We start from the raw sequence: 9,192 nt of genomic DNA on the forward strand, positions 1-9,192 counted from the left end.
TAAACATTGTGTCTCTGGGCGGTGCTCTGGCAAAACTGCGTGTTGTAGATTGTATAGAGTAAGTAATGAGTAACCTATAGCAATAATTTGAAAGAGTAAGACCTATCCAGGTATAATGATAATCTTTTCCCAGAGAAAGGGTGTCCTGGTCAAGTGGTATTGCTGGAAAGGGTGGCTGATGTTCAGTGTTTACTCACGGAGGTGGCCTAAGAACGCCCTAATTTTATTGATTAAAAACTTGTGCTAAAATAAAGGAAAGTAGTCAGTCAGTCAAGCACACCTGAACTTCACATGTTTTTAAGTTGAATCCTGTTTTAAATTGGTAGAAGTAATCCTTGGACTGCAGAAGAGGGTAAGTGTTGTCACGTAAGAGTAACAACTGGATTATCTTTTCTAATGCAGTTTAAACTAGTACTTGTACGCAATGCTTTTGCTTAATGCAGTAGAGCTGTCTGTCACATGGTCACATTTCAAGACGTTTATCATTTCTGTGCAGGATCTTTACCTGAACGCTGGTGGTGTAACAGTATCCTATTTTGAATGGCTGAAAAACTTGAACCACGTCAGTTATGGCCGCTTGACTTTTAAATATGAAAGGGATTCAAACTACCACTTGCTCAGTAAGTGCTCGGTTTTGCTTTGGCTCGCTGTTTAATTTATAGACTGGACTATATGAATATACAACTCCTATAAATTCAGTGCAGTTTCCCACAAGTCTTATCATTGCTACATATTAAAGAGCAGGAAAGATGTGATAGGTTAACTGACTTGTAACTCTAATGACCTAAGTTCAACGCATACTTTTTTCCACTTCTCTTTTAATTCATAAAGCGATGCTTTCCTCAGTTTTGTGAAAATACTGAACTCAAACCGCTTATATGACATATTTATTACTTCTTAATGAACATCTTTCAGCTGTACGCTTGGTATTTGAGAAGTATTCAAAGTTCGAGTGGGTGACATTGTTCTGCACATACAACAATGGAAGATTTTTGTAAAAGGCATTAATAGAATCAGCACACACGCTGTTAAAATCTCCTTATGGTCTACAGCTCCACTCAGGGTCATTCTGTGCTTCAGTTTCTGGGCCAGAATGCTGATTACATGGAAAGAGGATGCTTAACGGAGAAGAACTGAAGTATATTGCTCCATTGTAAACAATATTCTCTAGAAAACATGTGAGAATCTTGGGATGTTGAACTTGACAAAACATACATCTGAATGTTTTTTTAATATAGCCTTTTCTCATAAGTGGTACCTTTCGAGGCGTTTCTGAAGTGGTTGAGGGTTGTGGCAATTCTAATTTAAATCCCTTAACTTCAAAATTATGTCACCTCAAGTACTTTGCGATGTTTAAGAAACCATACCAATTAAATTTCAAGAATTAAGATGAAATAAGTATCAATTCAAAATACCAAAGCACTTCTCCGAAGTTAAAAACTAAAATTCCACATGGGCTTTTTTCTTAGCAAGTAGTGTGCATGCAAAGTGCCATAACAGATAACAGATAGCTTTATTTTCAAGAAGTATTTTGTCTAATGCTGTCTATCAAATTAGGTAAGTTAAACCAAATTGCTCTATCAGCTTTATTAGGTTAATGAAGTGGGATCAGTAGATCCACAGTTACTTGCCATGTGACTGTACTGTAGCAATATTACTACTAATATTGGAGGCGTTCACCTATAAAAACAGAAAAATTAACATCTTTTCCTTTTCTTAGAAAACAAAAATAAGATGACTGCCTTTGCCCACAGTCCCTGTGGTCGGAGCATCATGCCATTGAAGGCTGAAAGTCCTCGGTCAGGTCCTTTGTTAGGGAGCACATTCCTCTCCTTGTCACTTACCTTGCCTCTGCTTTTTTTCCTTTCTAGTGTCTGTCCAGGAAAGCTTGGAAAGAAAATTTGGGAAACATGGTGGAACTATTCCAGTTGTGCCTACAGCAGAATTTCAAGATAGGATATCGGTAAGTAGTTGCTGCTGGTTTTTCTATTCTTCCTGTAGCTGTATTCTGATCTTATAACTGCAATCTAAATTTTACTATTGTAGCTGTCGTGGAGGTTTTTGTCCCAAGCAAGGCATTAACACATAGTTAGCCTGATAGCCAAATGAATTAAGAAAGCAAATGATCTGAACTGCTTAGGAATACTGGAAGTAAGCTATTTTTTCTTTTTTACTTGAGCCCATGCAAAATGCCTCCAACATTGTTAAAAAGCTACAGTTTTAATACAGATGCATTTTGTGTTTGTGACTGGCGTTAGACTGGATGCTGCTGTTTGTGTGCTGGAGTTTTTCAGAGCAACAGACTATCTCCATTGGTTAGATAAACCATGTATGGGTTTTTATTTTTTACTGAGGAGGGTGCAGGGAATGATTCTTTTTGCAGGCCTGTAAGGAAAACTTAAAAACCTGTAGTTTTTCTTGATGCTTTTGTTTGCTATGAAATAGTTCTGCTGGCTAACCAGATAAATACATAGATTCCATGATTTCTTTGAACCCTAGCTGTCAAAGTCTGTGGAGCTTTTTTAGTAGGAAATACTGCCTCAAACATTACCAGAATTTTTTTTGAAGATCTTTTTGATGTAGTTTGCCTAGATTCCCAAACAACTTTCAACAAGATCCCGCACCACAGACAGCTTCACGTAGTGTTTCTGTAACTCCAGGATAACACAGACAAGAGCGGGGTGAAAAACCGCGGAACGTTACTCTAAGACTAAATTAATGGGCAAAGAAATGTCAGTAGAATTCATTGTTATCTGATGTGAAGAAATACATGGTAGGGAAATTTTCATGTGAAATGATGGGTTGTGAGCTTATCTATTTGCATTGAAATGGAAGATCTGGAAGTAATGACAAAATGAATGAATATATTCACATCGCTCATAAATGTTAGGCTACATGAATAGCATGGTAGATAGGTTCTGTGGCTTAAAGCGATGGCTGTCATCTCTTAAACACCAGCTGTAGAAACTGGCCTGGTACTTTCTAAATCCAGCCCAAATTGGTATTTGGGGGATAGCATGTATGTTGTGAAGCCAGATAATTACTAAATTATTAGTAAATTACAGCAATCAGGATGATGCTGAAGCAGATATTGACATTGAAGCTGATAGTCATCCTAATTCAGGCTATCTTCAATTATTTATTGTTCTATGTGTTTAAATTGTAATGGGAACAAAGTTACTCTGGTATTTGAGAATTGCAATTGCAAGTACCTTCTATAGGTTATTGGCTCCTGGGAGTTTTAACATTTACTGTGTATTCTGAAGGCTGAAAACTGAGTTACAACATCAATAAAAAGTGCTAGCATCATGCATCTAGAAGCTAGGCATAAAGAAAGGCTTCAGTGCTTACATCTGAGGTTTTAGAATGTAATTCATCGTAACTAGCTCTTCAAGCAAAGGCAATTTAGATTCTTACACCAGTTATTAGAAGAAAATGAGCAAGCAAGCTTTGGTCATTATGGGAATCCAGCATGTCATTGTCCCTAATACACGACTAGTACCTTTTTGTGTTGTGATTTAAACCTTGATTTTATTCCTTGTTGTTGCAGGGTGCATCGGAGAAGGACATAGTCCACTCTGGGTTGGCTTACACGATGGAGCGTTCTGCCCGGGTAAATATTGTGCTAGTAAATATAGGAAAAAGTCTTACATGACTTTGTGACAGTTTTTGCATGGGTTGTACAGAATTTCTTTGCAACTGAAGGAGTAGATAAACAGTTCATGATAATGGAAGTCGCTCTGAGTCCGAGGTATTTCTGCTCTGTGCCGGGATGGCTGCCTTTAACTGGGTATAGTAAACATGAGAGACCGATACATGAGATCAGGAAGTATTTTCTAGCAGAAGCTGTAATAATTAGAAACTTTTTAGTGGTCCTCTTGTACGTGGCTAATCTGGGACATACACCTAAGAGTGCTTTATTTTACCATCAGCAGTTTTAGATTATTCCATCTATGCAGTATTTTTAATTAGTGGCGCAAAGACTACTTGAAACATCTTGTCTCTCTCTGTATTTGAGGTAGGCGTGGAACCAAGACCTGAAAAGGTGCAATGTAGTGATCTGGGAAGGATTTTCTTCCCTTTCAGATGTCAGTTCTAAGGGGAATCAGTTTTAGAATTGATCCACAAAAGATTGGAGCTCTGATACAAGTCTAGCAGATTCTTATGCTCCTAACACGGATCCTCCAAGCAAAATCTAGGTTAGTTCCTATGGAGAAACTTGCTGAAATCACATATCGCCTTTTCCGTTTCAGCAAATCATGCGTACTGCCATGAAGTACAACCTGGGTCTGGACCTGAGGACAGCTGCCTATGTCAATGCAATTGAGAAAGTCTTCAAAGTGTACAATGAGGCTGGCCTGACCTTTACATAAAGAGGCCGTTACCGCTCCTTGTTGTATCCCACCCCTCTCGCTGTTCATGTACCCTCTTCTTGAGAAAGCTTATCACAAGTTTACATGTAACCACAAAATTTTCTTTTCTTCTGACATTATAGTGGATTCTATTCTCAATTAGTTTCAGTCCAAACTAGTCTTTTTTTACAATAAAAATCCAAGGACTAGGAAATTGTATACAAGTATGTATCTGAAGATAACAGTTCATCTGCACTTGTGGGGGCCATTCTGGGTATTTCACCTACAAAACGAAATGGTACATTTTATGTATGAAAGAGTGGTCTTGCCACCTGAGCCACTTCTCAGACTTCAGATCAGATACTGTACTAGATGAGCACTTAGCTCATTATTACTTCATGCACTTTTGTTTAATGATGTAATTTTGGCTTTGGCACTTTCAGTAAGGCCTTGTATGATCAATGCCGTGGCATTGTCAAAGGAAGAATGGGCCTCCAGCAGGGATTAACTTTGATAGGAGTCTAATTTTTATTCGTAGTAAAGCTTCAGGCCTGATTCTCTTTAGGCAATGTTTTTTCTTTAACTGTGCTGCTGTTATAGGACTGTCTTTTACTGCTTGTTCAAGCTAGCTAGACTATCACCATGAAGTATGTAGAGGTGACAGACTTAATATTTTTATAAGTGGAAGCTATCAAGCAACTCTAGTTATGTTTTTAATCAAGTATCTGCATAATTCTTCTGACTGTAGGTTGTTTCCTTTTTTCGTTTTTTAAAAAAAAGGGATAGTCTGAATTCGATAAGGAATCATACTTAGGTTTTTTGGAATTCTTTTTCAGCCTTTTCCTTTCAGAGGCTTTCTGAAAATTAAATACTGCCTCGGTGAACAACTAAAGTGAAACTGAACCCAGAAATCATTGGCCAAACTAAGGAGGAGCTAGAATGCTGCTATAAACTTAATTCACTGTCTTAACACACACAGCCTCTTTTTTTTTTTTTTTTTCTTGTCATCAGGAGGTCTTGAAAGTTATGAACATTAGAGTACAACAAAACAGACCTCAACACAATATTGGATCAAGCACAGTTTTTAAAGTGTAAGGCTTTTGTCCCATGGAGTCCCCTTGAAGTGCCAGATGTTATTTATGTAATGAATATGAATGTTTTTTTTAAAAGACAACTAGTCCCTCCCAGAAACTCATGCTTTTTTTCTAACTACTTTGTAACTGCATGACATAACCTGGAGAGAAGAGCAGTTATTAAAAAAAGTTGACCTTTCCAAACCTACTATGCTGGTGTATTACTGTTTTCTATTCCATGCAATAGCTTTCCGTAGTTACAATCAATCTGTGAACCTTCACAGCACCCTTGTTTATTCATGATGTGCCTACTGATAAGATACTGTCTGAGTTATCCTAAGGGTCTCACTAATACAGATCTGTCTCCTGAACTTGCCTGTCAGCAAGACTTTTGAAGTCAGATATGTTTGGTAAATCATTTCAGGTCTTTACTGTGTCCTCTCAAATTTGTGTGAAGAACTATTCTAATAGTTAGCATGGAGCAATAAACCTGTGTGATGCATTTCATTAGTGGCTTACTCCATCATATATGCTGGTATCTAGGGTTATAAAAGTACTACACATCACCTAAGTGCAGTGTGTGTATATATATATATATATATACTGGCATTTATTTTTGGAAACAATGAGAACCCTTTGAGCATGAAAGAATTAACTGTGATCAAGATGTGGATCTCCACACCATGAGATCCATATCTTGGATTATATTTTTCAGTGCAGCTTTTATGTAAACATTTATTAGATAGTGAAATGAAACTACGATTTTAACCGTTCAACTGACAAACTGTAACCTGCTTCCACCAAAACCTGGAGGCTAAAAATTCACGAATAGATATCAGTAGTATTGAAAAGAGAAAGAATCTTAAAAACCCAGGTGCATTATCCAGCAGCGACGATGTTGAAAGCAAAGTGCAGTAGCAGTGATGAGTTTTGGGTAATTACTGTTGCTCTCCCTCCCTTTCCCTCTCATTTCCTCTCTCTCCAGCTAGTAAAGCACTTCTAGTTTGGCTGTGCAAACTTCAAAAATGGGACCCTTTCATTGCTGGAGCGTGTGGAAAGCTGGCATCGCTAGCTAACTGGGATTATCTTCTACCTCCTCCCCACTTTGAAGGGGAAAAAAAAAAAAAAAGCCAAAAGCTGCACCATGCCTGAACTCCCCAGTTCATTAGCATCTTACATTCTTTCGCATCCGTATGTTAACACTTCTTTTCCCAGGACATCTCAAAAGAAAGCAGACCTACCCCCTGGCATGATTTTACCAAACCAAGAGATGAGCCTTTAAGGCTGACTGGATTTCTCCACAACCCACCTGACTGCAGCGGTTACTGACGTCTTGTTAACAGGGACAGTGTTGGAGACCCATGAGACACAAATCTGAGCATATCCAAGGGCTGGTGTAAAAAGAACTTGGGGTACTTCTGATCAAGGAGCTGAGATTCTTGAGGAGATTGATGCTTGGAGTCTGACTTAAGATTACAGCACATCAGTCGATCTGCCCTTTGCTGCTAGCTGAACGCCAGAACCAAACTGCATCGGTGACTCCAGACTTCTTGTGGCAGCTTGCTCTGAAATGGTCTGGAGCATTAAGGTCACACTGGTGCTGAGCATCGCTGAGTTCAGTCCTAATGTGATCAGACAGTTAAGAACAACATAAAATCGCATGTTCCTTAGCACGTTTTGTACCACATCCCTCTCGAGACCTGGCAACAGCAACAGATAGAAGAAAGGGGTGAAATTCCACGCGGTTGCTGTGAGTTAATGTGGTTTCAGAGGCTAGGTGCAAAGCCAAAGTTCCCAGCCCCTAGCCACAGCTGAAGAAAGCAATTGCTGTCTGGGACGTTGTAAGTATTGGGGTTTTTTTTTTACTGCAGCTGTAACTTCAGTTAGGTGTTGGACCAAACTTCTTGGGGAATGCTCCCCTCCTTACACATATGAATACCCATGTACACAAGTTTTCTCTTCCAGCTAAGATTGTCACCGCTTGCATTCACTTACCTGCCACCGGATACTCGCCGAGAAGCTCGCTGGGGTGCCTGGCAGGGAGCCAGTCAGTACCTGAAGTTAGATGGGAACACAGGTTTGAAACGGCTCTGAACCACGCCTGCTACCTAGGGCAAAACACACCTTACCGCAGCAGGTGGTGTAATCCCTCGCGCAGCAGGAGGTGCTGATTCTGTAGACTGTGCTGAGAGCATCTCGGTAAGTGCTCTGAAGGTGCAAGTGAATTTCATAAAGGTGACGGCTACAGCGGCCGGGGTTACACACTGCCTGCAAACTACTAAGTGCAAAATATCTGTTACACAGAAGAACAAGTAGAACAATCATTTTTTTTTATCCCAGCAAAGAACTCGTTGCTCTGCCAGTTTTTGCTGATGGCAACTGTCACCATCAGGAGGAAGTGCTGGAGCCATGGTCGTTCTTGCTGTGATTCCAGGATGCCAAGTAAGTGACCTCTGAATGACTGTTCGTAATCGGCGAGTCTGTAGATTCTAAGACCTCATTCTGAGCTCGTGCACACAGGCTGGTTTTGTTGCTGCTGTTTGGGGTTGGGTATTTAGTTATTCGGTTGGGTTTGTTGTTTGGGTGGTTGGTTTTTGTTTTTTTTTAAACAGCCCAGAAGTGCTCGGCTCTCATTCTTTCAGCTCCTCTTTTACTCGTCGATACTTTGCTGTGCAGAGCTGTTGAAGCTGTACCAGTGATCCGCCTCAGGCAGTGTAAACAGCGGCCAGCTACATGCTCTGCCAGCAGTACCACATCGTTCTGCTATTGGCATTAGTTTGAGCGTCACAGTGGTTACGTACATCTCAAACACACTTGAGTCTTCATTAGCACAGTAGCTAATTGCGATTTTACAGATTAAGACCAGAAGCACGAGCCCAGTCACAGAACACAGGTGCTTACCTTGTGAAAGGGCTGTTGGGTGCACAGCTCGTCACACTCGCGTGCACCCGGCCATGACTTGGGCTCAGTGACAACACAGGAGAGACCAGCTCTCAAGACCTTGCCTTCACGTTGTGCTTGCTCTGAGCTACCCCTTGCCTCATAAAAAAACCACACCAGTGTTTGTCCGCGTTAATAGCATCGCACAGCTTTAGCTGTCAGCTCCGTGAAGTAACCTAGGCTTTCTCAACCCGCGATTGTAAATGCTTTTTTAATATGTGTAAGCAAAAGATTCCTAAGGAATACATGCAAGCCGGGTAGAGTATAAGTGTTTTCTTTATTTAAGAGTACACATAGGAGAAAGTTGTTTACAAAAATTTCAGTGGTGGTACATTTTTGTCTTCATTGTCCAAAGCTTTTGGTCCATGAAGTCGCTTGATTCGCTACGTTTTTTACAGCTTTTTCACTGGTTTCAGCGACTTTGTGGACCTCGTCAAGAGCTTTTAAAACAGAAAAACAAAGGTAACTGTAGCATCGCTGCAAGACCTTCCCGTTTCCCACCAGATGTGGGACAAGGAGCAGGGACGGGGTGGGGGACATATCTGGGACTTTGCTGACGTGACACTATTGAAGTGAACAGAAACATCACGGTACCTTTCTGACCAGCATCCTTAGCCTGCTCCACTGCTTGCTGCACAGTCTGGCCCACCGCGTTTACTGGAATGAGGAGGGAAAGAAGGGTCAATCAAGCAGTTCTTACCCTTCCCCTGAATTCAGTAATCACATTTTAGAAGGGTTCCCTAAATGTTTCAGGACTAGAAGATGAAAAATTATTCCCTAAGGATGGGCACCCTGATCTTGTGAGAGAGCTGCTATTAGGACTCCAG

General features: G+C 40.4%; 1 protein-coding gene across 1 annotated transcript in view; it reads left to right on the plus strand.

Annotated features, from left to right (window-relative positions):
* The window catches only part of GLUD1 (glutamate dehydrogenase 1), a 32,243-nt gene extending 26,311 nt beyond the window's left edge, over positions 1 to 5,932 (plus strand). The window contains exons 10-13 of the mRNA XM_005236741.4: positions 497 to 620; positions 1,872 to 1,963; positions 3,551 to 3,613; positions 4,254 to 5,932. Coding sequence (XP_005236798.2) covers positions 497 to 620; positions 1,872 to 1,963; positions 3,551 to 3,613; positions 4,254 to 4,373 — 399 coding nt within the window. The 3' untranslated portion in view covers positions 4,374 to 5,932. The remainder of the gene's footprint in view (positions 1 to 496; positions 621 to 1,871; positions 1,964 to 3,550; positions 3,614 to 4,253) is intronic.
* Positions 5,933 to 9,192: the final 3,260 nt, after the last annotated feature.

Source organism: Falco peregrinus, chromosome 1 (genome assembly GCF_023634155.1).
Source record: "Falco peregrinus isolate bFalPer1 chromosome 1, bFalPer1.pri, whole genome shotgun sequence".
NCBI classification, from domain to species: Eukaryota; Metazoa; Chordata; class Aves; order Falconiformes; family Falconidae; genus Falco; species Falco peregrinus.